Source organism: Eptesicus fuscus, chromosome 13 (assembly GCF_027574615.1).
Source record: "Eptesicus fuscus isolate TK198812 chromosome 13, DD_ASM_mEF_20220401, whole genome shotgun sequence".
In the NCBI taxonomy this organism is placed as follows: domain Eukaryota; kingdom Metazoa; phylum Chordata; class Mammalia; order Chiroptera; family Vespertilionidae; genus Eptesicus; species Eptesicus fuscus.
In genome coordinates this window covers 80,559,973-80,587,188 of record NC_072485.1, presented here as the reverse complement: position 1 = coordinate 80,587,188, position 27,216 = coordinate 80,559,973, and the positions used below count along the sequence as shown (strand labels likewise).

General features: G+C 57.5%; 2 protein-coding genes and 1 long non-coding RNA gene across 3 annotated transcripts; 2 read left to right on the top strand and 1 right to left on the bottom strand.

Annotated features, from left to right (window-relative positions):
* The first annotated feature begins 3,155 nt into the window (after nucleotides 1-3,155).
* Nucleotides 3,156-14,817, top strand: NAA40 (N-alpha-acetyltransferase 40, NatD catalytic subunit). Its single transcript, XM_028135867.2, has 8 exons — nucleotides 3,156-3,386; nucleotides 8,838-8,933; nucleotides 10,045-10,097; nucleotides 12,231-12,326; nucleotides 12,413-12,571; nucleotides 12,710-12,793; nucleotides 13,199-13,276; nucleotides 13,547-14,817. The coding sequence occupies exons 1-8, from the start codon at nucleotides 3,381-3,383 to the stop codon at nucleotides 13,686-13,688; spliced, it is 714 nt and encodes a 237-aa protein (XP_027991668.1). The 5' UTR covers nucleotides 3,156-3,380; the 3' UTR covers nucleotides 13,689-14,817.
* Nucleotides 14,818-17,236: 2,419 nt separating this feature from the next.
* LOC129151349 (uncharacterized) lies at nucleotides 17,237-19,094 on the bottom strand. The gene is made up of 4 exons (XR_008558032.1): nucleotides 19,004-19,094; nucleotides 17,931-18,097; nucleotides 17,558-17,671; nucleotides 17,237-17,444 (listed from the first exon to the last, which is right to left on the bottom strand). It is a non-coding gene; the product is annotated as an uncharacterized LOC129151349 (long non-coding RNA).
* Nucleotides 19,095-20,663: 1,569 nt separating this feature from the next.
* On the top strand, nucleotides 20,664-22,190 carry LOC103302033 (cytochrome c oxidase subunit 8A, mitochondrial). The gene is made up of 2 exons (XM_008159044.3): nucleotides 20,664-20,838; nucleotides 21,874-22,190. Exons 1-2 carry the CDS (start codon nucleotides 20,725-20,727, stop codon nucleotides 21,967-21,969), a joined length of 210 nt encoding a protein of 69 aa, XP_008157266.1. The 5' UTR covers nucleotides 20,664-20,724; the 3' UTR covers nucleotides 21,970-22,190.
* Nucleotides 22,191-27,216: the final 5,026 nt, after the last annotated feature.

Here is a 27,216-nt window from a genome sequence, read left to right as displayed (position 1 = left end):
GGGAGTGGCTAACGCGGCCGTGTGGACAGCCTGGTCAGTAGAGGCAGGTGTTTGGCAGGAAATGGAGGGAGGGAGGGGTGGAGCAGGGGCACAGCGGTGGGGAGATGTACTTTTATACGTGGGAGGGGATTCCTTTCCTGACCCAGGCCATGCCAGGTGCTGTCCACCATCCCATCTCATTTAACCCCCAGAACCCCCACGGAAGAAGACGGTGAAATGATTGCTCTGGGTGGTCTCACAATTGGGGGGTTGGGGGCTACATGATGTCACCTCCCCAAGGGACTACTGGGCTCTCCCCTCCCAGGCCTTGTCTGGGAGCCAGCAAATTCCAGCAGCCTGGGCGGGTGGGGACCCAAGAGTGGGGAGTGGCAGGAAAGACAGGGCGCAAGGTGTCCTGGTGGCAGGCACCTGTTCCCTGAAGCAGCTGGCCACGAAGCTGCACGGGGGGCAGAGAGAGGCGAGAAGCCCAGTGGGAGGGGCCCTGTGCTGGGGAGGGGGCTGAACCTCATTCCTACCTGCCCCACTGCTTCCTGCTCACTGTCCCTTCCCCCAAGTCTCCTGGCCTCCTCCTCCTTCAGAGGCAAGTTGAGATGCCCCCACCTTGGCCACGCTCCTCTGACCCTTAGCTCCCTCTTTTGGTCCTCAGAATGCTAGCAACCCGATTTTCTGACCGAGGAATAAGATACAGGATGGCGATTCATTCTAGTCTACCTACACTCCTTCCAAGTCTCTCCCAGCCTCATCCAGCTTTAAATACCACCCATGGGTCTACTGTGCTGAAATGTTTATCTCCTGCCTGGACCTCTCCCCTGAGTTCCAGACTCCGAGTTCTCCACGTGTCCATGCGAATATCCAAAAAACTTCTCAGGCCCTAGCCGGTTTGGCTCAGTGGATAGAGCGTCGGCCTGCAGACTGAAGGGTCCCGGGTTCGATTCCGGTCAAGGGCATGTACCTTGGTTGCAGGCACATCCCCAGTAGGGGGTGTGCAGGAGGCAGTTGATCGATGTTTCTCTCTCATCGATGTTTCTAACTCTCCCTCCCTCTCCCTTCCTCTCTGTAAAAAAAAAATCAATAAAATAAATTTAAAAAATAAAAAGCATCTCAGAACAGACATGGCTGGAACGGAGTTCCTGATCTCCCCCTCCCACCCTCCCACCTGTCCCACCTGGCTCCTTGCAGAGCCGTCCACGTCTCCGGTGAAGCCACTCCATTTTCCCCAGCGGCACAAGCTAAAAATCTGAAGGCATCTCAACTCTTTTCTTTCCCTCACACCCTACATCCACTCCTCCAGCAAGTCCCGTTGGATCTGCCTTCCACACGCACCCAGGCCCTGACCCCTTCTCCCACCTCCACTGCTACCCCGCTGGTGCCAGCACCACCACTCTTGCCTTTGGCCTTGCCCCTACCCTCTCCTCATCCCAGCACCAGGGCGGCACTGCACACAGCCCTGCTGCTCCTCCACGCAAGCGCGCTGACAGCATCCCAGCTTGCTCTAGTCTCAGCGTCTTTCAAGACCTGCCAGCCCTCCATGATCTTCTCCTTACCTGCTTGGTCTCACCTCCTACTGCTCTGCTGGCCCCTCTGCTCCAGCCATACTGGACTTCCTGCAGCTCCTCAGACATTCCAGCCATGTCCCACTTGGAGGCTTTGCCCTAGCCGTACCCCCTGGCTGAAATGCCCTTGCCCCATGGAGACTCATGATTTGCCCCTGCCTCTCTTTCAGAGCTTGACTCCAATGTCACCTCGTGCTTGCCTTCCCCGTGCATCCTGGTTAAAACTGTACCCCCTGACCGTCCCTATCCTCTCTGCCTGCCTTTTCCCCCTCCACAGAACCTATGTCATCTAATGTAGTATGCAGTACGTATTTTACCCAATCATTTAATTATCTGCCTCCTCCCTCTAGTTCTATGAGAGCAGCGTCTTTTCTGCTTGGCAGTTTTCTTCGCTGTTGGAAACAGTGTCTGGCAGACGGTGGGCACCCAGCAAATGTTGCTTGAGTGCCTGTTCTGAGCACTGAAGATGGGGTAATGAGCAAAACCTGACCAAGTCCGTGAAGCGGAAGTCCTGGGCAGTGTCCCTTCCATCTTCGGGTGTTCAACCCTACCCGCAGAGCTCTCAGAAGCGAAGACTCTGTCTCCGCCCTTGGATTTTGGTGGGCCCCAGCACAAGCTCCCTGGGTAGTTCTAATGAAGGTCATGTGGGGGTCACATCTTGGTCTTCTGGAATAGACTGAAATACTGTCCAGGATGCCTGGGGTCTCATTTTTCACAGCACCATCCACGCTTCTTTAACAGTTGTCACATGCCTGTCTCCTCTCCAGTCCTGTTTTAGACGGCAGCCAGCATCTTGTTCTTCTCTGTGGCCCCTGTCTCAGCACAGCGTAGGTGCCAGTAAATGTTGGGAGAGCAAATGAATGGAGAGTGAATGAATGGTGACAAGATGGATGAATGAATAATGGGACTCTAGTTAGAAGGGAATTTCAAGAGTTCAGGATCTAGCCTCACCGGCCTGGCTCAGTGGCTGAGCATCAACCTATGAACCAGGAGGCCATGGTTCAATTCCTGGTCAGGGCACATGCCCCGGGCTGGATCCCCAATGTGGGGTGCACAGGAGGCAGCCGATCAATAATTCTCTCTCATCATTGATGTTTCTGTCTCCCTTTCTCTCTGAAATCAATAAAAAATATATTTAAAAAATAAATAAAGAGTTCAGGATCTAGGTGGGAACGTTTGTGCCCTGGCCAGGTGTGTGTGGCTCAGCTGAGTGGAGCGTCATTCTGGACACCAAAAGGTTGCAGGTTCGATCCTCGGTCTGGTGCATACCCATCCATGTATCTCTCACACTAATGTTTCTCTCTAAAATCAATTAAAAACAAACAAAAAAAAGACTTCCCTGTGCCCCAGAGTTGCAGGAGGGGCTGGTACTTGAGAGGTCGTGACGGTTTGGTTGTCTGTGAAGGTGGCTGCTCCGCCCCAGGGGAGGGGGGGGCCACAGGGATGCTGAGCGCCAGGGCTGCCCAGAGGCGCGCTTCTCAGCGCGGCGCAGCTGTTGCCATAGCTACAGAAGCAGCCTGGCGAGGAGGGGGCGGGCCCGGGGCTACGTCATTCTTAGCGCGACGCTGCTCTGCGACTCCCGCCTCTTTCGGCTGCAAGACCCTCAGCCCGCCTCTCGCGCTCTCCACCTGCACGCGCCCCCACCCCCCCTCGGCTGTGCGCACGCGCGGTGCCCACCAGAGCGCGCGGGGGAGCCCGCCAGGCGCATGCGCGGTGCGGGGACCGCGGTCGCTCTGCTGTCGCCGCTGCCACCGTAGCTGCCGTTGCCGCCTTCCTGCCGGCAAGTGTGGGAAAGAGGAGCTGAGGGCCGCCGCCACCGTTGCCGCCATGGGGGTGAGTGAGCCCGAGAGAGGAGACGCGAGGGTCCGGGGCGCTCCCCGCTCCACTTGCTCCCTGCGCCCCCATTGTTCCTGAACCCCCTCTCACGTGACCCCGACCCCCTCCGGCCTCACGTGACCCCCAGCCCCCAAATTACCCGACTCCCCCATTCTAAGTGTCCCCCTGCCCGGGCCTAGCGCGGGAATCCCCTGGGGAGCCCCCTTCTCCGGACCCCACCCCCTCGGGTGTCCCCGCCCTTCGCGTCCCGTCCGCCCGCCTTCCTAGCTGACCTGTTATCTTCGTGGCCTTCCCCGGCCCCTGCGCGGATCTTGGGGTGTCTCCCCCCCTCCCCCCGTTCCCAGGAGTCACTGTCACCTGGTTGTCACCGGCTTTGGGGCTTCCCACATCTTAGGTGAGCCCTGGCCTGGAGGCAGCCGAGGCCCAGGGAGAAGAAGGCACCCAGCCAAGGTCACCCAGACGGGGACCGGGGGCCAGGCCGACTCGGGTCTCCCCAACCCCTGCCGCCCCGCTGCCCGCTGCACGGCCTCTCGGTGACGCCGGCTCCCTGCCCTCTTTCCAAACCTCCGCGCCGGGTTCCTCCTGCCTCGGAAGCGGGTTCTTCCGTCCCAGGGGCGCAGGGAGGTGTCCTTCGCATTCCCGGTCGCCAGCCGTCTCAGCACTGCGGGTGGCTTCGCAGCGGGAGCGCGGGGGGCGGGGGGCAGGGGCTGGCGCGGGCCGCGGCGTGCACGGGGTGGCCACCTGTTCCGTGCGGGGCCGCCGGGTGCTGATGGAAGTTACGCACATGTTTCGGTGGGTTCGCCTTCCTAAGCCCCAAGCAGCGTAGCATCAGGCCCTCTCCGAAACATGTACCCGGCCCTTCCTGTTATATTATTAGTGTTTACATGGGATTTCCCCCGCTTTCGGGAGCCAGAGCTACCGCAGTTCCAGCCCCACCCGCTGGCCAGGGCCGTGGCCTCTGTGAATTTGAATTTCCTCATGTATGTGATGAGGGTGGCGTCCCTCCCCCTTAGGAGAGATGGACGGGTTGCGTGAGGTCGTGGGTGTAGGTAGCCCCGTAGCCTCCGGATTAGTGGCTGTTGCTTTTTGCCTGTATTCGCAGCCTTTACTTGGTGATCTAACATAGATGTGGGCTAGTTTTACTTTAACCCATTGGGTGAGTCCCTACTGTTACTAACCTAGATGTTTTTCTCATTCAAATAGTTATTGACTGAACAAATCAACTTGTTAGACAAAAATAGTTGTCTAACCCATGTCAAGCACTTTATGTAATTCACGTCAAAGCGCATCCATCATGTTTCAACAAGGAATTTGGGGGACGATGTGTTCCATATGTAGGAAATCAAGTCTGGAGACTTTGGGCATCTTTAACCTGGACGTGGGTGGAGGCCCCGACCCAGGTGGAACTAAAGGAAACCTGTGTGCCCGGCATGGGCTCGTTAGGTATTTACCCAGCATCAGCCCCTGTAGACGGAGCAGGAAAAAGAAGCATAACGTGCCATTCCGGGCCAACACTTCCTATCGGCTGAGTTCCTCACAGGCCTCAGAGATACTGTGGTCCGAGCTTCCTTCAGGCCCAGGCCTATCACTCAGACATTACAGATGTGCCTCTCAGAATGCCCCGACCTCGTCTCTTCTGTTCTGAAACTCACTGCAAGAGAGAGACATCCATTTTCTTCCCTGAAACCTAACTGGACCCCTCTCATTATCCTCTTTCCTCATGGGCGGGGCTGTGGACGCCCCACTTCAGTGTCAGGATGGTCCCCATAGTGGTCCCTTTCCAGCAGAGGGCCACGCTCCCGACAGCTGACCTCAGGCTAAGAGAGGGGCCTCCGATGGAGCACCATTCTTCAGAGTGCTTTGGCGCTGGCTGCCACACCGGCATTGTTTTAGGAATTAGAGTTTAGATGTCTCCCTTTGCCCCCCACAGAGGTTCTTTTCGGATCTTGGATACTTTGTGGGACGGAGGGAAGAGGGGTAATTAACACTGAAAATCCAGGACATGACAAATTCTTTATCTGAAAGGTGCCTCTTGCCTCCATCTGGGTGTTTTCTTGTGTCTTTAAATTTCTCCAGCCCTAGGTGGTTTGGCTCAGTGGATAGAGCATCAGCCTGCGAACCGAAGGGTCCCGGGTTCGATTCTGGTCAAGGGCACATACCTTGGTCGCAGGCTTCTCTCCAGCCCGGGCCCTGGTTGGGGCGTGTGCAGGAGGCAACCAATCAGTGTGTTTCTCTCACATCGATATTTTTCTCTGTCTTTCCTTCTCTCTTCCACTCTCTCTAAAAAATCCATGGAAAAATAATTTCTCCATGTCCGAAAACTGAGTGTGGGGGTACTAATTTGGTAGGAACAGCAAGGGGAGGAGTGTCACAGCTGCATGTGAAAACATGACACACTTCGTAATGTGTCCTAAGTGTAATTGATGGAGTAGTGGTATGAGTACCGGCTGTTTGCTGAGTACTGGGTTGTAAATTGGCAAATAAAGCAAATGTGACCTCTACCTCGGGGAGTGAACGGTTTGGTGGGAATGAGGGAGATGGTAATAGGAAGACCTCTTTGAGAACTCCGTGGCCCTGAAAGTTATCTGACCTCTCTGTGCCTCAGTTTTCTCATCGAAGAAGTGGGCACACATACCTTGCTAAGTTCTTGTGAAGATTAAAGTAAATCATCTATTAAAGCACTAGCAGAGTGTCTGCCACTAGTGGACACTTGATAGTCCCATTTTATGGATGGGGAAATTGAGGTTCAGAGAAACCTTGCTGGAAGAGATTAAATAACTTGTCCAAAGTCACACAGCTACCAAGTAGAAGAGCTGAAAAGCAAATCCAGTCTCTTGACTCAAAATCCACACTCTATTATAGAAAGCTCCCTCGGGAAAGACACTTCCCACAATGAGCTTCACTGTTCCCTGTGCTTATGCCCACTTTAATGAGGAGGATTTCTCTATGTCCCTGCAGGATAGTCTTACCTCCACAGCATAGGGCAAAGCTAACTGGAGCAGTAGGAGATCGCTTTTCCGAGGGTGTGCTAGGTTTGCGGGGGAGCCCCTGCCTGCCTGGCCCAGCCTGCTGCAGTCTGCCTCCTACCCCCTGTGCAGGCAGCAAGGCGCTGAAGGGGCGCTTCCATTATCTGCAGTCTGGGGTCATGGCAGCCCCAAGCCTCACTCCGAGGATTGCCTGGCCCGCCTGTTCCCCTGCATGAATGAGCCTGTAAATCCGAGGCCTGGGCTGGCGCTCCCGCTGCTGGTGCTTTGGAATGGCTCACTTCCTGTGCTTAGAAATGCGGGAACCCACGTGTCAGTGCTCTCCGAGTCCCTGGAGCCGTGCTTCCCTTCCAGCGCCTTTGATCCTTCAGCTCTGTGTCATGTTAAGAGAGCTAGCGTGCTGGGTGGAGGAAGGGAGCTGCTTCTGCTGTGAAGGGGTGCTGACCTCTGACCTGTCCTTACAGCTGTTCCGTGAGGCCAGTGTTGCCTTCCCGTTTCTCTGGAGATGGAGTTGCTTTCACAAGCCATGCAGGGGCGGGAGGGCACTGGCCTGGCCTGATTGGTGCCAAAGCTCATGTTCTTTCTGCCCCATCGCACAGCCCTGGAGACCCGTCTCAGGTCTCCCTGTTCCTTACCCCTACCTCAAGGAGATAGGACTTGGGGTGGCACTGTGTTGGCACGTCATACCAGCCATCACCAAGCCAGAGGGCAATGGGAAATGAATTGCTGTATAGCTGCCTGGAGGGCTTTTGAGGTCTCATCTTGACCTTGACCTTGGCCGGCCTGAGGAGGTCTTTGACAGTGACGTGGCTCTCAGCGGGAGAGAGCTTGGCTGGTGAACTAACACTGGGTCTGTGGCCCAGCCCTTGGGATCGGGTTTCCCCTCTGCCATTTACTCTCTGGGGAGCTTGGAACGAGTCATACAGCCCTTTGAGCCTCAGTTTCCTCATGTGTAAGGGAGGCCATGTTTCTGCCCTGGGAACTGAGCCAGGTAATGTTTGTGAAAGCACTTTGCCAGCCGAGCGTATCTCCGTGCTGTCTGGAAACCCAATTCCTAAGGGAAAGATGGAGGCTCCAAAACCTGTCTGTGTAGAGAGGGCTGGTTCTGTGTCCAGATCCCAGCCCCTCTTAGGGAGACAGTATGTCCTCTCGTGTGTTCCTTCCTCTGGATCTAGCCTGGCCTCCAGCACCGTGCTCAGCCTGCAGATACCAATGGCTGGTGTTGGATGAGGTCATGCCTGGACGAGCAGTCCCTGGTATCTGAACTCTTGCCTCCTGGTTGCTTGAAGTAGGAGTCAGCAGTGTCACTCCTGGGGGAACTGAGGGTAGAATTTATCCCGATCAACCTTCCCAGCAGTTGGTTTTTCTCAGCCTTTCCTGGGGCCAATCAGTGTCCACTAAGGTGTGACTGGAGGTAATAGGACTCTCTCTGGTGAGCTCAGCCATCTTACCATGCCTTTGGGGTGCCTCTGCACCAGCTGGGTGGACGAGCACCTCCAGATGTGTGTGCTGCTCTGGTTCTTGGGTGTGAGTGAGAACTGTCATTTACTGAGCATGTGCTATGTTAACCCTCCCGGGCTAATGCCTCCAGGTAGACATTCATGGCCCCACTCCTTAGATGGGAGAGGAGGCAGTGTTTTGCCTGAAGATGCAGGGACTGAAGAGCAGAAAGAGGCTTTGGATAAGATCTGTCAGGCTCCAGAGCTGGGCTCTTTCCCTGTGTTCCCCCAGGAGGGTCCACTTAGGCCTGAGAGCCGCACACGAGCCTCAGAAAGGCTCTGCCCTCGCTGCAGTTGTGTGTGGTTTCCCGCTGTGCAGGGCAGCCCTCCTTCGCTCCTCCCTCGCCTGTGTGGCTGCCATTCGGCTTTGCTGACCACGTGTCCGCAAGGCCTCTGTCCCCAGGTGAACCGCCTGGGGCCCTCACTCTGCCCAGTGTGCCTGCCACTCACTGGCGTGGCTGAGCAGCGCTTCTGTCTCCTTAAGCCAGAGCGCCCTGGCCCTAGCTGAGACCGGCCCAGCTCCCTGGCTTTGTCCTGAGGCTGGAAGACACTGGAAAGGCTTCCAATAAACTTGCACTTGGGAACCTCTGTCGGCAGCTTCCTCGGATGCATCTCCTCCCTGAAGCCTGCCCTGAATCCGTCCGAAACGTCTTGTTCCCTCCGCAGGGGGAATGGCTGAGGGGATCTTTCTTAGGCGTCTGCTGGGGGCAGGCTCCGCTGCAGGATTGTCTGTGCTCGCACCGGGCCTCACCGTGACCAGCAGTCCCCAGGGTCAGTCCTCTCCCTGACGGAAGCTGAGACGCCCCCACGGTCTCACGCCTGGAACATGCTTGGGCCTTTCCCACCCACCAAGTGTGGCAGCCCGGCTCGGAGTTCTGCTGCTGAGGCCAAGTCCGTGGGACCCTTCGGTTCCTCAAAGGCTGGGCCACAGCCCTTCAAGCCAACTTTGCTTTTCTCTGTTACAGAGGAAGTCGAGCAAAGCAAAGGAGAAGAAGCAGAAGCGGTTGGAGGAGCGGGCAGCCATGGATGCCGTCTGTGCCAAAGTGGACGCAGCCAACAGGGTGACTCCTCCTTCCCAGTCCCTTCCTCCTCCAACTGCAACTTGGTTTTTACTTTTGCTTCCTTTGGCGCCACCCTGTGGCAGAATTGTGTTACTACCCACCACACCTCTGCTGCCTCCTTGCTGAGGAAAAGGAGCCAAAATGAGCCAGGGAGGGTTTCCAGGTGGGCGGGCAGTTGGCCCACATGTGCAGGGAAATGTGGATTCAGACGGAAGCGGCTGCGCCCCTCTGTGGGTCCCTTACCAGTAGAAGAGGGCCTGCAGCCCTGACCGGTGTGGCTCAGTGGATAGCGCGTCGGCCTGCGGACTGAAAGGTCCCAGGTTCGATTCCGGTCAAGGGCATGTACCTTGGTTGCGGGCACATCCCCAGTAGGAGGTGTGCAGGAGGCAGCTGATCGATGTTTCTAGCTCTTTGTCCCTCTCCCTTCATCTCTGTAAAAAATGAATAAAATATATTTTTAAAAAAAAAGAAGAGGGCCTGGAGAAATTTTTGTTAGGATTTTGCATTTTGGGGAGCACACCTCCCTCATAAAATGTGGTGTAATTTCCTCACTCATTCTTCAAACATTTATTGACTGCCCGTGAAGTGCCACAGGGTGTTCTGGGACCAGGAAGATGCAGCCGCCTGGTTTCAAGAGGCTGCAGTCGGGAGGAATAGCCGTGAACCTGAGCACCAGATGGGCCCGGATTTCAAACTGAACCAGAGAGATGCTGGTCACCTTCCCGCCCCCTTCATATCCCACCTTTTGTTGTTCTTACAGCCCCTCAGTGAGCAGTCCACATTGATCAGGATGTGGCTCAGGATGTGATTTCCCGTTTTGGGTTTTGATAGGGGAGCAGTGAGCAGATTGTATGCCCACAGGCCAGTATTAGTTTTAGCCTGGGAGAGTCTCTTCCTGTCCTGGCAGATAAACTAACAACTCTCTTTGGCCTCCTCACCATGCCTCCCTCTTACGTGTGGTTTCAGAGCTGAGGCAGGGAGTCCCTCTGAGGGTGCATCTGGCCCAGCAGCTGAGCCTCCCAGTGTGGTCTGACCAGCATCGGACTTCAGGGCAGAGCGTACGCTCTGCCACGCGTGTGTTTGTGCTACTTCTCTTTCTTTCCCTCCACAGCTTGGCGACCCTTTAGAGGCTTTCCCCGTGTTCAAGAAATACGATCGAAACGGGTGAGTGTTCAGCATCCCTAGCTTTTGTCTCGAGTCTCTTCAGGAATTCACCTTTCCGGAGTAGGCTTCCCCAGACTCAAATTTTCCCATTCTTCTCGGTTAGGGAAAAGCAGAAAAGGTGGCTAGTGCCCTGTTGATATAAAATCCCCCAGTTAGGGTGACAAAAGAATCCATAAATGAGCAGATTGCATAGTCTCAGATTGATGCCTCTAGGATTTGTTATTTTTTCTGGACAAAGAATCATAGAGCTGAAACTCTTAAAAAAAATCATCCAGGCTGACTCTCATTTCATACAGGGGGAAACTGAGGCTCAGAGAAGTTGAATAGGATTTCTGAGTCTGGCAGCCAAGGGGGCTTTTAATTCCCAATCCAGTGCTCTTTCCCAAGTGTATAGTATTCTTGTTAAAATCCACTTACTGGCTTTGTGACCCTGGACAAATTACTTAACCTCTCTGTGCCTGAATTTTCTACTCGGGAATGGGTCTAATAATAGCATCTTCCTAATGGAGTCATCAGGAGAATTAAATGTAAAGCATTCGTGCCTGGAGCATACTAAAAGCTAGAACAGTGTCAGCAATTATTACTACTGTTATTACTGATTAATTTACTGTATGGTCTGGATTACAGCCCCCCTCTCCTTTCAGTCCTCTTGGTATAAAATAGGAAGCATGATCTGTTTTACCAGAGATGCGTTGGCTGGGGGGGAAGTGGGAGTTACGGTTTTAGAGAATCACAGCTGTGGGTTTGAATCATAACTGTGTCTCTTATTAACTATATACTTCGACAAGTCAGTCATCCTCTGTAAGCCTCATTTTTTACTCTATTAAATGGAGTGAAGATGCCAAACTCGCAGGGTTGTTTTAAGGAGGAAAGAGAATGTATCCAGCTCTGTAAGTAGTAGGTGGTATGAGTTTATTTTTTAATATATATATATTTAATTGATTTCAGAGAGGAAGGGAGAGGGAGAGAGAGATAGAAACATTAATGATGAGAATCATCGATTGGCTGCCTCCCACACGTCCCCCACTGGGGATCAAGCCCACGACCCAGGCACGTGCCCCTAACTGGAATCGAACCCGGGTCCCTTTACTCTGCAGGCCGACGCTCTATCCACCGACCCAAATCAGCCAGGGCGGTGGTATGAGTATTTTAATGAACAAGAAAGACAAGTGTAAACACATGAGTTATGACGCAAAGACTATGAGGCAGCACTGTATTTGCCTTTCATAGCTGAGTCTGAATCTCAGTGTCACCTTAATTTATTCATTCTTTCTGTCTGTGCCAGACAGCACAGCTCCTCTGGCGGCTTTGTCATTCACCTTCGGGGAGGCCTTTGTCATAGTGAGAGATCCCTTACTGTGAGAGCTCTTAGAGACTTCTACACGGCCACTGTTTACAAAGACGGGAAGACTCTTCCAAGCCAGGAAGTTCCAAATTTACGTGGCTGAGCACATGTACAGCTCACCTGGTGCAGCAGTCAGCATAGGTGAGGGTGGGAACGTCCTGTGAGGGGTCATGTTGAAGGTCACTGAAGATAAGGACTTGGAGTTGCTGACTCCAGTCCCTTCAGAAGGTGGCACTACCTGGAGAATGTGAGTTGGCAGTTTGGCCGAGGAATTGAACTATGATTTATTTATGTTTCATTTAGAAATAAATAGCAGATTGCGATATGCCTGCCGCATTTGTTAGTTTGGGAAAACAGTGTGGGGCTGGACCTGTTCTACTCTGATCAGCTGAGAGCACCTGTGTTGTCTTCAGAGGAGGCAGCACTCCTCAGGGTGGTGTGGGCCTTGGTCTTCCTGGGGGCCTGAGGGCACCCCGATGCTTTCAGAGGAGATGGTAGATAAAAGGAAGAGGTCTCGTGGGAGCCCAGGGAGGAGCCATTCAGAATTAGAGCAGCAGGAAGAGTGCCTACGAGCAGGGACTGAGGGCAGAGAGGACGGGAGTGTTTATAACGGTGCAGGAGAGGGCGGGAGAGCAAGGAGGCAGCCGAGAGGGGAACCTTAGAGGCACCTCCTACAGTCATGTCCGGGGGCTGGGCTGGGCCTTTCTGTGTAGATTCTGAGATCGGGCTGTCGGGGCAGCGGGCAGCACTGGGCCGCAGCGGCTTCAGATGCTTCTTTTTCTTCTCAGGTTAAACGTCTCCATCGAGTGTAAGCGAGTGTCTGGATTGGAGGCAGCCACGGTGGACTGGGCCTTCGACCTGACCAAAACGAACATGCAGACCATGTAAGACGCCCTGACGGCCGCGGGCTCGCCCCAGGCTGACTCTCCCCTCCCGGAGCTCCTGGTCCTGACTGCCCCCACTTTCCCAGGTATGAGCAAAGTGAGTGGGGCTGGAAGGACCGAGAAAAGCGGGAGGAAATGACAGATGACCGAGCCTGGTACCTCATTGCTTGGGAAAACAGTTCCGTCCCCGTTGCCTTTTCCCACTTTCGGTTCGACGTGGAGTGTGGGGATGAAGTCCTGTACTGGTAGGAGCCCCGGCTGGGGGTGTGGTGTGGGGAGGAGACCCCGCTCCCGGCACTCCAGCGGGTGGCCCAGTCCACTGTGCCTGTCGGTCCTCTGGCCGGCCTGAGCCTCTAAGCTCACCCTCTGCTTTCTTCACCCAGCTACGAAGTGCAGTTGGAAAGCAAGGTGCGGCGGAAAGGCCTGGGGAAGTTCCTCATACAGATTCTGCAGCTCATGGCCAACAGGTAAGGGCCACCCGCGTGTCGCACAGTTGGAAGGAGCTGCCTCAGAGGTGTCCGCTGTTCTGTGCGTCTCCATGGAGAACAAGGCTCTCGGGAATATTTTGGAAGAAGGGCATCTAGAACCCTCTCAGCAAGATATTCCCTGTCCTGCTGTAATCCCAGATTTTGTACATGCGCCTCGTGTATAATGGGGGTGCAGAGAGGAAGTGGAGGAGCGGTCAGGCAGTGGGGGCCTAATGCCCGTGCAGTCTCATCAGCCCCTATCAGAGGGAGCAGTGCTGTGGGTGCCCCAGACAGAGGCTGGACTCGGGGCGCGGAAGTGCTTCTGAGGGGCAGGCAGAGGCACGAGAGAGGAAGCAGACTTAGCATCTGTCTCTCTGCAAGGCATGCTCTCTGCTTTCTCCTCAGCACACAGATGAAGAAGGTGATGTTAACAGTATTTAAGCACAATCATGGCGCCTACCAGTTCTTCAGAGAAGCGCTGCAGTAAGGAGCTGGGCCCTGGTGTGGGACTTTCTGCCCCGCCGCCTTTTTCCTGGTCCCGGCCCCATTCATCCGATGCCTAGCTCCCTGTCCTGTGGTCTGGGGGGTGGGGGCTCGGGGATGGCCTGGGAGTGCCCTCTGGCTCGGGCTCCTTCCCTCCTCCTGTACCCTCACACCTAGGGCTCTCACGAGTGTGGTGGTGGAAAAGTTCCTGGGCCAGGGAGGAAGGCAGTCAGCTCCTGCAACCAACCTTTCCTCCTGCCTGCCTTGCAGATTTGAAATCGATGACTCTTCCCCCAGCATGTCTGGTTGCTGTGGGGAGGACTGCTCCTACGAGATCCTGAGCCGGAGGACCAAGTTTGGGGACAGTCAGCATTCCCATGCTGGTGGGCACTGTGGTGGCTGCTGTCACTGAACTCCCAACCAGAACGCCCTCTCCAAGGTCTACCCTCTCCCTGGTCTCCTGCCGCCTGCCAGGTGCCCTCAGAGCTGTGGCCTCCTCAGCCCTGCACGTGCCAGGCTGCGCCCTGAGAGCACAGAACCCTGGGGAGGAGTGGTCCCAGGGCCCCTCCTCCTCTCCTAGAAGAGCAGAGTGCCAGGAGGGAGCCGAGAGGAGAGGATGCCGAGGGAAGAAAGAGCTGGTGGAGGCTGGGCGTGAAGTCGTCCGGCATGGAGGCTGCCTTCTCACTCCACTCTTGCGCCCTTGAGCGTAAGATTCCCTGACTCCTCTGTAGCTGGATTTCCGACACTGGCCTCCCACCAACCTCCTGACACACACACACACACACACACACACACACACACACACAAGCGTGGACAAATGGAGTGTTTATGCCCACCTAATGAAAGTCCTGGAGCCCCGGTCAGGGTCTGGCTGGTCCTCAGAGGGGAATGGACTTGGTGGAAGGTCTGGGCACAGCAAGGCTTCAGACTCCTGCTTCGTGGGCGGAATGCTCTGATGGCGTCCGGGGAAGGTCTGTGCTGCGACAGGCCCACAAGGGAGCGCTCTAGCTGTGCTCTCTGGACCGTTCGAGGGGGTTGTCCCAGGGGACCGGCAGCTCTGGGAAGAAGGCTGCCTCCCTCTCCATCACTGTCTGAGGGGCTGAGGAGCCAGGAGAAGGTGCCGGGTGGGCCCGCACTGCTCCTTTGGGCTTTTGGACTTCGCTGCGTTCTAAGCTTAACCTCGATCGATGGCATGACTCAAGTTTCTAAATCCTAGCAAAAAGCCAGAGGGCCTGCCTGCCCTCTCCATCGCCCTCCCTCTCCCCTTGCCCTCACCTGCCCCAGGTACCTCTTCTTACTAAGGGGGGAATAACATCAGGGAGCCCCTCGTCTCCCCCCAGAAGGACCTCTCGTTCCTGGCATCGTTATTGCCTTCCTCTCAGATCTTGGTGCTGATAGCTCTCTGCAGGTGGGCGTCCCCCCTCTTCAGAGAGCCCCCAGCCAGCAGCAGGCCCTCCGCCTGCGCGCCCAGCCTCGCCCCTCGCTGCCTCAGTGAGGCACTAGTGCCACTGCCCTGGCCGGCAGCTCGGGCTGCAGCAGGACCGCCGACCGCCGCGTGGCCACAGCGGCTCCTCTTGGGTCACCTGGGCCGCGGCTGGCACAGGGAGGGAAGGCCTTCCTCTTCTCAGGATAGAGGCTGTGGGGTCAGAGCCCCCACTTGCCCTAATCCCTAGGCCTCGTTCTCCCTCCAGGGGAAAATGACCAAATCCTTACCCAGGAACAAGCACCTAATGCCACCTCCACCTGGACGTCCTCGAGCTCTGCATTAGGGCGTGTCTTAAAGTCCTAGCCTTTGTGAAGTTGCTGTCCTGGAGGCCCGTGGGTCCTTCCGACCTCTGCTCACAGCCCACTCTGCCCTGACTCGGGCCTCTGCTGACGGGTCTCCCTGGAGCTGTGCTTGCTTCTCCCCCGGATCCCTGCTTGTGGGGGTCTGTGCACATGGCCGCCTTCACCCAGCCCCCGCCGAGCGCTCCTCATTGCTCTTGACCCCCCAGCTGTGAGAGGGCCACTCCCTTGGAGAGGGCCCTGCAGCTTTACACTGGAATAAGCCCACCCGTGTCCTTGTCCTGCTGGCTCCCAGGGGGTTTGACCCGAGGGGCGGGGTTTCCGTTTCTGGGAGGGCGTTGGTGGGCTTCCAAGAATCATGGAACGACAGAAGCGTGTTTAGGAAGAGTTTCCTCCGATTGCTGTCTCCGAGACAGAAGGATGACTATTTATTGTCTTAGATCATGGGTTTCTGGTACCTCCCACTCAAGGGGACCAAAGGGAGCCCCCAGGGTAAGTCCCACAGGAGGTGAGTTCCGTGTATGTTCTCTCCGGTCACTGACCGCCTGCACCGAGTCCCTTTGGGCGCTTGGTGCCACGCCCTCGCCCAGCCTCCTGGCCACGCCCGGGGCTGCTGGGAGGGGGCTGGGCGGCGAGGCGCTGCCTGAGGCCAGCAGGGGGCGCTTGTCAGTTCTCAACCCTCAGTCTCCCCACTGACCCAGGTCATGGTGGTGAGAAACAGCAGGCCTTTGCCGGGCTTTTTGTTTGTTTGGGGCACATTAAAATATTTTTTAAGATTTTCTTTTTAGTTGTATTCACTCTATTTCAGGTTATTTTTGTTGATGTCAAATGTGTATATGATGTGTATGGTTTTTAACCCTTCCAGGGTTTTTTAGAGGAAACTTTGAAGGATATATTTTTTCTTTAGCAACTTATCACTGGAATCAAAGGGGAAAAGTGATCTCTTTTTGCATTGGTTGTATTTGTATGTCACAAATAAAAGATACTTTGTTCAGCTGCCGGGGTCGTGCCTGTGCTGGGTGCCCTGGGCGTGTGGGCTCGGGACACCTTGGTCTCCAGACTGTCCCAGTCGGGCCTGTGCTCTGGAGGCATGCAGCGGTGATGGCAAGAGAAGCCTCAGGCCTGAGAAACCGGGGTGTCTGGGTGAGCAGCCGGAGGTGGGAGCTGAGACCAAAGGCATGTGTTTCTGTCACTTCCCAGAAGCCCTGGGCAGAGGTCAAAGGTAGAGGGGCACCTGCTTTGCATCCTGGAGAGTCCTGCTCTAGGCGTGACACCTGGCACCTGTGGCTGGAGGTCAGTCCCAGTGCAGCTTGGGTGTTGGACAGAGGAGCGGGTTGGTGTTCCTGGGCTCCCTCTTACTTTACTCCGATGGTCTTTGTGCCTTAAAAAGATCCCAACCCCTCTCCCTCCACTCAAGAGGCAAAGGCCCCGAGGAGGGATAACTCACGTCAGGCCTGACAGGGAGGGACACTGTGAGCTGGGGAGGCTCTGTCCTGGCCTCAAGTGTGACAGATGGAGCCCTGCGCTCCTCTCCCAGGTGGGACTCGGGCCAGTCCTGGCCGGGGTGAGCTGGGAGAGGCAGGAAGTGGGCTGGAAGGTAGAGCTCAGAGGCACTTCCTGTGGACACTGAAGGGGCTGGCCTGTCACGCTCCTGTGGGGATCACATCTGCTGGAAGGTGAGGGGAGGCTCGGGTGGAACTCCCGAGCCACAGGGAGCATTTGCGCGGTGGAGGGTCAGGTATCTGGGGAGAGGAGCAGGGTGGCGGCCTGTGGTGGCCTCAGCCGTGCAGGTGGGCACACCCGGGGGTGGGGGATGGTTTGTGCGGCTGTCCTATCTGTGAGGCACAAAGAAAGGTATCAGGGTCCTTGGGAGGGGAGAGCATTCCACTGGCTGATCACAACAGGTTCCTCGGGACGAAAGCTCCTTGTTCCTTGAAGGCCGTTGTAGTCAGGCAGGAATTCCTTGGAACGCCCATCCCCTGGCTACCAGGTAAAAGGCGGAAGTTGGAAAGGGTGAGGCCCTTCCTTCATCATCTGCCCTCCATCTTCCCGCGGCCCCGGCCCGTGGTCCTCCACTTCCCTCCCGCCGCAGCTCAGGCCTCTCTGCTCCCGGGCACCTGGACGAGTGGTCAGAGCTGAGCTGGTTTCGACCGCCAGGCCTGTCACCCAGGGCAGGTGCCCTCGTTCCTGCGCTTCCTCTCCGAGGGCAGCAGAGGCCAGGGGCTGGGAGGCTGGGAGGGTGCGGCCGGGAGCCCTGTCGACTGGACAGCCCGAAACTGGCCTTTGATGAGCGCCTGACGTGCCGGTGACAGCTCACACTCGGTGCTCCTGTGTGCGGGCGCAGTGCCGCGCTTGCTCATGTTGATCTGTCCCACGCAGGGGGCTGCCAAGGAAGATGGGGAGGCGCTGAGAAGGAGTGGCTGCCTCGTGAGGCTTACCCACACAGGAGGGTTGGAAGAGGGTCTTGGGACTGAGGAAGCCGCCAGTGGTGACAACCTGCCCTGCAGCCAGCTCCTAGTTCTCTGGAGAGGAGGAGGCAGCCAGAGCCATCTCGTGTTCAGAGCCCAGGGCCCTGGGCCCCAGCTTTTCCCTGATGCACCTCCTGCTCAGCTGGATGGGGGAGGAAAGGTGATGATGAGGGGAGAGGCAGGCTGTGCCCCTGACCTGCCAGCTGCCCTGGTGATGGTGCCATGCTCCCTGGGGCACTGGAGTGTCAGGATGCCATGCTCGCTGGGCACATTCTTGCCCACATATGAGTCCTGACCCATGCCCACCATGACACCCTCAGGTGAGACGGGGAGGGGAGGCCTTGGGTGTGCTTGGGAGGTGTTCCAGCCTCGCAGCCCCGCCCCTCTGGGTCTCAGTTTACCCGCCGTTGCCCTGGGGGCTGGTGTGGAGGGAGCAGCAGCACTCAGAGATCTGTCAGCTTCAGGGTGTGGGCCCTCCCTCCCCAGTGAAGCCGGCCTTTGCCACGCCTGAGTTGTCACACGTGAGCGAGGCGGTCTGGTCCTCATCACACATGGCACTGGCTGTGGGCTGAGGGCAGAGGGGTAACCACACCTGGCTCCCTGTGGGCAGGCACCCCAGCCACGTCCTCCCTGTGCCTTGGCAGCGGCTGCAGGACTGGGGCTCTCCCAGCGAGGACAGCAGGGCACCCCTCCGGCTGCCCTCGGCCCTGTCACTGCCTGACAGCTGCATCAGGGCCGCCCCTGCTTTTTGGAGAGGGGGCTGCTGGGAGCTCACAGAGCAGAGATGTTGGCAGTATTCAACGGACCCAGGTGCAAACCCCGCCCTGGCAGTGCAGACTGAGCCGGGGGCCCGGCCTCTGCCCGCCTCTCCTCCTCTCTGGTGGGGCTTCTGAGGGAAGTCAGTCTCTGGGCCGAGGAAAGCCCAGGAACGGAGGCTAATGCGCCTCTTCCACAGTCACTCCTTTTCCTCCAGCCGCTGGCGAAGGAGGTGAACGGGCAGGCATTTCCCTGGGAGTAACCCTGGGACCCACAGGAAGGCCCCGGGCCTCTGGCCTGGCTGTGCTCTAATCTGGGCGTCAGTACTTTGTTCATAAGACAAAGGCCTGGCCAAGCCCTTTAGGGCAGCAGGCCCTGCCCTTCCTTCTGGAGGCATGCAGCCGGGCTCCCGCCCTGAGCCCCCAGGCTGTCTGCTTCGAGGGGAAAGATTTACCTTTAGAAGGCTCTGTCCTGGCTGTTTGCCAGAGCCTGGGGCAGGGTGAGGGCAGGAGCCTGGTGCTGAGGTGGGCTGGGCTGAGACTGCGACAGTACCAACACCCATGAGTGTGTGTGTGGGGGGGGGGGAGAGGGGAGGGGGAGAGGGGGGGTTTGGGTAGCTCAGGGCCTGGGGGCCCATTCCTGCAGAGGAAGCTCAGGCACAGCCCATCCTTTGGGCACTCTGAGTCCATGGCCACCTTTCTGTGAGCCCCCCGCCTACCTCCATGGGGCTGAGTTTTCTACAACGCTCCTGTGTTCCCAGTCCTTGCCACAGCCTTTGCTCCTGTTAGCCACAGTATCCAAACTGGAACTTCTGGAAACTCCTTGTGTGAAGATGGTTAAAAGCATGGGGTTTGCAGCAGACAGACCTGCCCTGGAATCCTGTCCAGGCCGCCCCGTAGCTGCAGGACCCTCAGTAGCTCATCCAGGTCTCCTTTGTCGGAAAATTGGAATAACAGTATCTCCCTCATCTCTTGTTGTGAAGATAGAATGAGATGGTAGAGGTAAGGCCTGGCTCCGGGGCTGGCTCCTTACCCCTTTCCTTTGCCTTATGCCTCCCGTTCAGTGCCCTGCAATTCGTCATCGTCTGCGTGTGGAGGTGTGCCAGGCCCTTTGGAGACAGTGGTGAACCAGACCCAGACTGCCCTCGGGTGGCCCCCGGGCTAGGGATGGAGACCAGCCCTGTGGGCGCTGCTGGGCACAGGCAGCAGGGGCCTGGGGGGCCGTGAAGGCTGACGGATGAAGTGCCACCCATTCCTGCCTACCACGCCAGGCACTCGCACTAGCTTCTCACAAAGTGCGTGTTTATCATCTCTCCCCCTCGAATATTTCTGTGATAAGGGAGTCCTTGTTCACTTGGATCCAGAACAGTTCCTGGAACACAGTAGGGACGAGTGAGTATTTATTGAATAAAGAGAGCTGTATCTCTAAGCGGAGGCCGGGAGAGTAGGCGTTAGAGGTGAAAAAGGAAAGCTAGGTAAGAGCTGAAAGTGTTCTAGGCAGATACAAAGCAGATACAAAGAAGCAAAAGGCTTGGGGGTGGGGGTGGGGGGGGCAAGACCCTGAGCAAGGAGGGAGGTGTGGAGTATTTAGAGACAGGCTGAAGAGTGACATCCAGAAAACGGAACTCGGACCAATGAAAGTTAAGTAGGTGTATGATTTGGTTAGATTTATGTTTAAAAAGAAGGAAAGTAGGGGTGGAGGGAGGAAGGTCGTTTGCCCTGCGTGGAGTCTGGGGGTGATTTCCATTAGAGAGGCTAATGGAAAACGAAGAGAGTTCGGTTAGGTTAGTGTCAGCGGGTCGGGCAAGACGCGGGAGGCCGGCAGAGGGGAGTCTGAAGAGAGAGCGAGGAGCGCAGGGATGGAGGGGGAGGCCGGGGCGGCGCGGGGGTGCAGGGGGAGGCCGGGGCGGCGCGGGGGTGCAGGGGGAGGCCGGGGCGGCGCGGGGGTGCAGGGGGAGGCCGGGGCGGCGCCTGGCAGGCCGCCCTGGGTCGGGGCGCACGCCTGGGCTCCGAGCTCGATCCCCGGTAGGTGGGGGGCGTGCAGGAGGCAGCCCAGCGACGTCAGCTCTCCCATCGACGTTCCTCCCTTCCTCTCTTCCTCTCCCTCTAAAAAAAATAAAAAATAAAAAAAGGGGTGCCGCCTAGGGTTATAACTTACACTTATGTGACAGCGTGACCACAACTGTCACTCACGAAGATAGGCCACTTGGGAGGCGGGGCATAGCCGGTAGGACGCCCTCCAGGCCCCGCCCACCGGTGGGAGGGTGGCGTCGATTGGCTGTTTCGAGGAACGCGCCCAAAACCAAGGGAGGTGCGGCCTTTCGTCATTTCCGGGGCGTTCCCGGGTCGCCTCCCCTGCTCCGGAAGTCTCGGGCAGCCATTTTGACTCCCCGACCTTGGGCTCCGCCAGGCCGCCGTCTGCAGTGCGTTCTGTGCGGTCATGTCTCCGCTGGCGCCGCTCCTGCTGCGGGGCCTCGCGGGCCCGGCCCGGCGGCTCCTGGTGCCGCGCGCGCAGGTGCACTCCAAGCCTCCGCGGGAGCAGCTCGGCACCCTGGTGAGCCGGGCGGGGGCGGCGGGTTCCGCGTGGCCCGAGCTGCCGGGCGGGTGGGGGCCGGCCTGAGGGCGCAGGGGACGTGCCCGGCCCCCGGCCTGCAGTCGGCCCCAGGATTTCGGGTCACAGCCTGCCCGTCGGTTCCTGGGGTTGCCTGACGACGTCAGCGAGGATAGTAGTTGCTACCGCGACTAATGGTTAGGGAAGCGGGTGCGGCGGGGGAGCGGGCAAGAGGACCCCAACAGGTGTTTGCAATTCCAGGAACGTGGGAGGTTTAACCCCGACTGCCCGCTCCCTCCTGTTGGGCGCAGCTACCCATTGCCTCAGTGGCGGAACCCGCCTTGCGTTTAAGCCCTCGGAGTCCAGGCTAGCAGGCCCGGGAGGTGCTGCGATGGAGGAGCTCATAGTGATCATAGTTGCAGCTGGCACCGCTGGGGGCCTGCTGTGTGCCAGGCACGGTGCCAAGACTGCTGTGCTGGCCCCGTCAGTCCTGCCCGTGACCCGAGAAGAAAGGCATGAACTCCATTTCTGCTGAGGGAGCGGAGATTTAGGAGCAGCCGCATTGACTTGTCAAAAGTCACACCCTTCGGTGGTGAAGAAGGAATTTGAACTCAAGTGTGACTCCAGGTTTCCCAGCGATCTTAGCTATAGGGAGTGTGGAAATGGCTGAAAAAAGCCTGGATTCCAGCCCCGGGGGTGCCTGCAGTCCCGGGAAGGAGGTGGGAGGTGCATTTTTACAGTTACCAGCCCATGGAAGGTTCCTGGGTCCCAGCCGGCCAGCTATAAACAGGTTTACATCCTTGTTCCTGTTCCTTCACTTGATCAACGGCTGGTGGATTCCTCCATGGATTCTAACCCAGGCTGCCCCTCCCCCCTTCCATGTCTGACCCTTGACCTCAGGGCCTGGAGTGGGCCTTGGATCTGCAGCCTGAACCTTCACTCCAGGAGGGGGGCTTCTGCTGCCTGGGGAGCTGCCCAGACATCCGGGCCCCTGGGCAGTTTCTTACTGTGGGGCTTCCTTCCTTGTGCTCCGTGCAGGACGTCGCCATTGGGCTCACCTCCTGCTTCCTGTGCATCTTCCTGCCGGCGGGCTGGGTGTTGTCTCACCTGGAGAGCTACAAGAAGCGGGAGTGAGGGGCTGTCCTCCTCCCCTGTGACCTGACCACCCGCCTGTCCTGATCATGTCTGCTGCATTCCTGGCCGCCTCCCCTGGAGGGCGTCCTTCAGCTACCGCGGCCTCTTCTGCAATATGACCTCTTGGTTTCTCCATTGTGATCATGGGACCATGTAATTCGGTGTATAAGGCCCTGCTGGGTAGGACCCACCTTGGAACAATAAAGTCTATTTAAATCATGCTTCAGAAATTCACCGTACCTTCCACCTGGGCTTCTGCCTCCATACTTGAGCTGAGGTTGGTGTTGGGTGGGGGTGTGGAGAAGGGGGCCTGCTGGCTGACTGGCCAGTGGTCGGTCCTGGTGCCCAGCCATTCCCTCTGCTGTCGGGGAGGGCTGCTTCCTTTGCGTGCTTTCCTGTGTTGAAATGTTTTTTCTTGGGAAAACAAACACTTGTTATTGGGCAGCCTTGTGTGTGTGTGTGTCTGTCTGTCTGTCTCCGTGTCTGCCTCTCCCTTTGGGGCCAGCCTTCCCTGGCTGGAGTTGGAGCTCCAACCATTTCTCAGATGGTGATGTCCTTCCTAGTTGGGGGGAAGGGGGGGCAGACTTGACAGTGTCTTGCTTTTTTATGTCAACGCCAGGGCCCCTTGCCTTTTATCACTATATCCGTAAGTGCTCATGGACTGACTGGCTTCTTCTCCCTGCCGCTGCTCGGTCCCTTCTCCTCCTTGGTTGGGGAATTGCTGCTCCTCCATCCCTAGGGGCCTGGGGGGCCTCCTAAGCTGGGAAATACTCCACACTGAGCTGGAATCCTGACTTCAGTGTCTGGAAGGAACCCCCAGACTGCCGTCCCCACCCTGGAGGGCAGTTTAGCTCTCCTTTGCTGTGTCCCTTCCCCTGGGTGATTTCTGAACAGACACAGGGTGCCAGGGCTTCGGGCCAGGAGGGCGGGCAGAGCTGCCAGGTAAAGCTGAAGTGCTCTAGGATGTGGCTGGCTGAGGCCCTGGGTGTCAGAACTCCCATCTCCCCAAACCCTCTTCGGCAGGGCTCTTGTTTCCTGATTGGCGTTGACAGAAGCTCAAGATGAACCCTGTTCTCCCTTTTGTCTAACCTTTCCTGGCCTTTTTGTGTGGTGTCCGGGGGACCCAGTGCCTGGATAGTGGGACAAGGCACTTCTGCCGGCTGCCTCCCTGAGGTGGGGATGGTTGCCTGCCCTAAAAGGCTTGTTTCCACACAGGCCAGCCTCTGCCGGGCCTGGAGGGGCCGGGCCTTGAATGCTGGGGGGTGTCCACAGGGTGGGATAGTGGCCCAGGAGTGGGATGTAGGATCTGAAGGGCAACCTAAGCCAGGCTGGGGTGAGGAGGGAGGAGCACCCACCTGTCACCGGCAGGGTCCTCCACAGCTCCCTTGTCTTGGGGGCGGGAGCTCATGGCTATCACCTGCCTCACTCTGGGAGGCTGTAGGGAGCGGCTATAGGGTCAGGCCTCAGACTGACCTGTGGCAGAGCCACATACAAGTCCCAGCTTGGAGGGCAGAGCCCTCCGAGCACAATGAAGCTTGACCTTATAGTCCTCCCTTGTTCCTGGGTAGCTAATGGGCCGTGGGAGGTGCAGCAAGTGCTGCCAAAACAAGGCCTGAGTAAGAAGTAGGTTTGAAACTCGCAAGAACATTGTAAACATGTTGACCACTCCCTTTGCTTTGTGTGAACCTATCCAATAAAAGGGTAATATGCAAATTAACCATCACTCCGTCACAAAGATGGCAGCACCCAGTCCTCTCAGCCCCACCCAAGTCCCCCAGTCCTGGGGGTGGGGGGGTGGCCAGCATGAGTGGCCTGGCGGAATGCTTGCTTCATCACCACAGCAACAAGGCAATCGTTCCGCGCCCGGCTGCAGATGGGCCTCTGGGCTGTGGAGGGCCTCTGGGCTGCGGGCGCAGAGCGGCCAGGCCCTGCAGAGAGCTACTGGCGCACGGATTCATGCGCAGGGCTACTAGTCTGACTATAAGATAAAGCTTCAGCTTACAGGCTGCGTCACTGCTTCCTCATCCAGGCAGTGATCCACCTGGTCCCAACTGTATTCTCTTGTCTGTCTTTAATCCTTCACCACCCTCCTCAGATTCACTCGGCCGTGCTGGACACGGCTCAGGAGGCTTCCCGTTTGACATCTCGAGCGGAGAGCTCTGAGCTGCTAGGTTGCTGTGGACACAGATTAGGCCACGGGCTGCCATGTAGCAAGAACGTGACCCCAGGCCAGGAGAGGGGTTAAGTTTCTGTGGTAACGCCACTGTCCTGCCAAGGGTTTTGATTGGGTGTCATTTTGTGTCCCTGGAACCCAAAGGGACAGCGGGCCCCTGTCCGAGCAGCACTACTCCGGCCCAAAGCTGCACATCTCAAGCCACAGCGCGAGTTGATGAAAAGCGAGTGGTTACAGGCAAGCCCCTCAGAGCCCTGGCCTGAGCGCGCCCTTATCAAGCCCGGCAGCTCCTCAGCCCCTCTCCCCCACAACCTGCTGGAGCCGCAGCACATGTGGATGTGGGCAGGGTCACTTGGGGGTGGATGGGCGAGTAGGGCGCGGGTGACCGGCCATGCTCGAGCCCCATTCTCCCTTTGGTTCTTGGTGTGGTTCTGGGCCTGAAGTCTGGTCACCTTTCGGAGTCCCTCTCCCATCCCCTACCGAGAGGTAAGGCTCCCTGACCTCCCAGCCAGCATTTTCTGGGTCTGCGGGGGCCTGTGGGGCCTGGGTCTGGAGGACGGGGTCCGCCATGGTGTGCTTGCTGGTGGGGGAGGCTGCGGTCCTGGCAGATACTATGTCAAGAACAGTGGGCTGGGAGGCAGAGCTCTGGGTTTGAGGCCTGGTTTGGCCATTTGCTATATGACAGTGGGCAAGTCATTTAGCCTCTCTGAGCCTCAGTTTCCATGATTTTAAAATTAAGGTGGTGTGACCAGCAGAATTGTGGCCTCCCAAAGATGTCCATGTCCTGACCCCTGGAATCTGTGAGTAAATTACATGGCAAAGGGGACTCTGCAGATGTGATTAAAATTGTGTTGAAATGGAAGAGCCGATGGGCCCAGTGTAATCCTTATGGTGGACGATGGACAAGGAAGAGGGAAATGGTCATTTCATTTTGGGAGGACTCTGCCCACCTGTCTGCCTGCCTGTGCTGGCTGTGAAGATGGAGAAAGTGGGCCGGGAGCCAAGGAACGCAGTGACCTCCAGGACCTGGGAACAGCCCTCAGAGTACAGCCAGCAAGAACACGGCACCTCAGTCCGACAGCAGCAAGCACTGGATCCTGCCAACACCCTGCAGGCGGCAGCAGCTTCTCCAGAGCTCCGGAAAGGAGCGCAGCCAGCAGATGCGTCAGTTTTGTCCCGCGGAACCCGGACCAGACCTCTGGCCTCTGGGTCTGTGAAGTCGGACATTGTGTTGTGAGCGCGAGGTTTCGTGGTTGGTTTATGGTAGCAGGAAGGGAACGAATGCATCCCCCTGCGTGCGCGTGGAGGCTCTCCCCGGGGACGGGCACCAGGGGACTGGGTCCTCAACAGACTGAGATGTGTTGGAATGGGAGGGATTGCCAGGAGGAGGCGTGTGGCTGGGATGGGACGGGCGGGGTGGCTCTCTCCCTGTGCCGCCTCTGCCCCTCCTCTGCTTGCCTTTGCCTGAGGTGGCCCGGACCCTGCAGGCGAGAATCAACCCAGCCCGCAGCCCATCGGTCTGGCCTCTGACTTTGGAGCCAGCTGCCTATGACCCTTGTGGCTTCCTGCCGTGGCGTTCCAGAGGTTCCTTTGGCGCCAGGCATGCCCCCACTCTTCCCATCTGGGGAGCTGCCTGCCCCCAAGCCGGCCGTGGAGAGGGTCACTGATCCCTCGTCTTGGGCTCTCCTGTGCGGCTTTTCCTGGCCACGGCCTTCCTGTGAGGATCGTGGCCCTCCCGGGGCCCATGCCACGTCCTTGCTGCCAGGCCCTCTCCCCTGAGAGGTGGGAGAAGTGAGTGGGCCTGGCAGCCATGTGGCCCCCTGTGCCATCCGTACAGTGTCACGGTCCCTGGGTCCTGGTACGGGTCGCCTCTCCCTCCTCCTGACAGAATCCAGCTGGCATGGGTGGGGAGTGCAGACACTGCGAGCCAGCAGGGCTGTGAGGAGGCGTCTGTGCCGTGTCCGTGCCGTGGGACAGCAAGCCTGGGCTGCGCCTGCCGCCTTTGTGACTGTGACAGCAGCCGAACCCCACCCCGTGCTGCCCGTTTCACTGCGGACCTCGCCAGCTGGGGAGCAGCGCGGGGCGTTTCTGGGTTGGCATTGGGAGGCAGAGGAAAGCCGCGCTCTGCTGGTGACTCCTGGCAGATGTGCACTGGCCTTTAGACGCTTCAGGTAGAGAACTGAAACCCTGAAACGGTAAAAGGGACATTTACCGTGGAGTGAGGGGAAGAGGAGTTCTTAACCACGAGAGATCGACCTGGAAAAGAGGGGGCAAAACTTGAGCCCCTGCACCCTGGCTGGTGTGTCTCGGTTGGACCATCATCTGTACACCAGAAGGCGGCGGGTTTGATTCCTGGTCAGGGCACATACCCAGGCTGTGGGTTGCATCCCGTCTGATCCGTTTCTCACACGGATGTTCCTCTCCCTTCCTCGCTCTAAAATCAATTAAAAAAAAAGTTGAGTTCCCTGGGCCAGTTTCCTGCTCGCTGTTCTGCCTGACAAGGAGGGCTGGGCAGCAGGGGGAGAGAGCACCCTCCTTTCAGGCCTGTACATGGGGGCGGGGGGTTTGTTCAGGCCCCAGGCCTTGGGAGGGGGGCGTTGGCAGTCACTGTAGCACGCGGATTCCTTCTGACTCCAGAGCAGCTGTGCTCCCTGTCCTTAGTCCCAACCTCAGCCTCCCGCCCCCCCCGCCCCGTGCTCCCTCCCATCACGGACTCCCCCCTGGAAGTAAGGGAGGAGGGGGTAGTTGTCTTACAGCTATTTTTAAGAGCTAATAAGATAGTTGAAGATAAAAACATTAGGCTTCAAGATTTAGTAAAGCCTAATACGTTTTTGTCATCAACTGTCTTATTAGCTCTTCACAGACCACCAATTCTCTTCTACTGACTGAAGAGCTGATTGGCATTCCAGATTTTACTGTTAAAACCCGGAAAAGAAATGAACAGTGTGGAGGCACAGGGTCCAAATTGGGTGGCTCCTTTGCTTTCTTGACTTTGGAAGAAACCCCAAGGCTCAGTGACGCGGTGAGCAGGCATTTGCGGTGCTTGTGACACAGGTTTGACGGTGGTCGCGTTG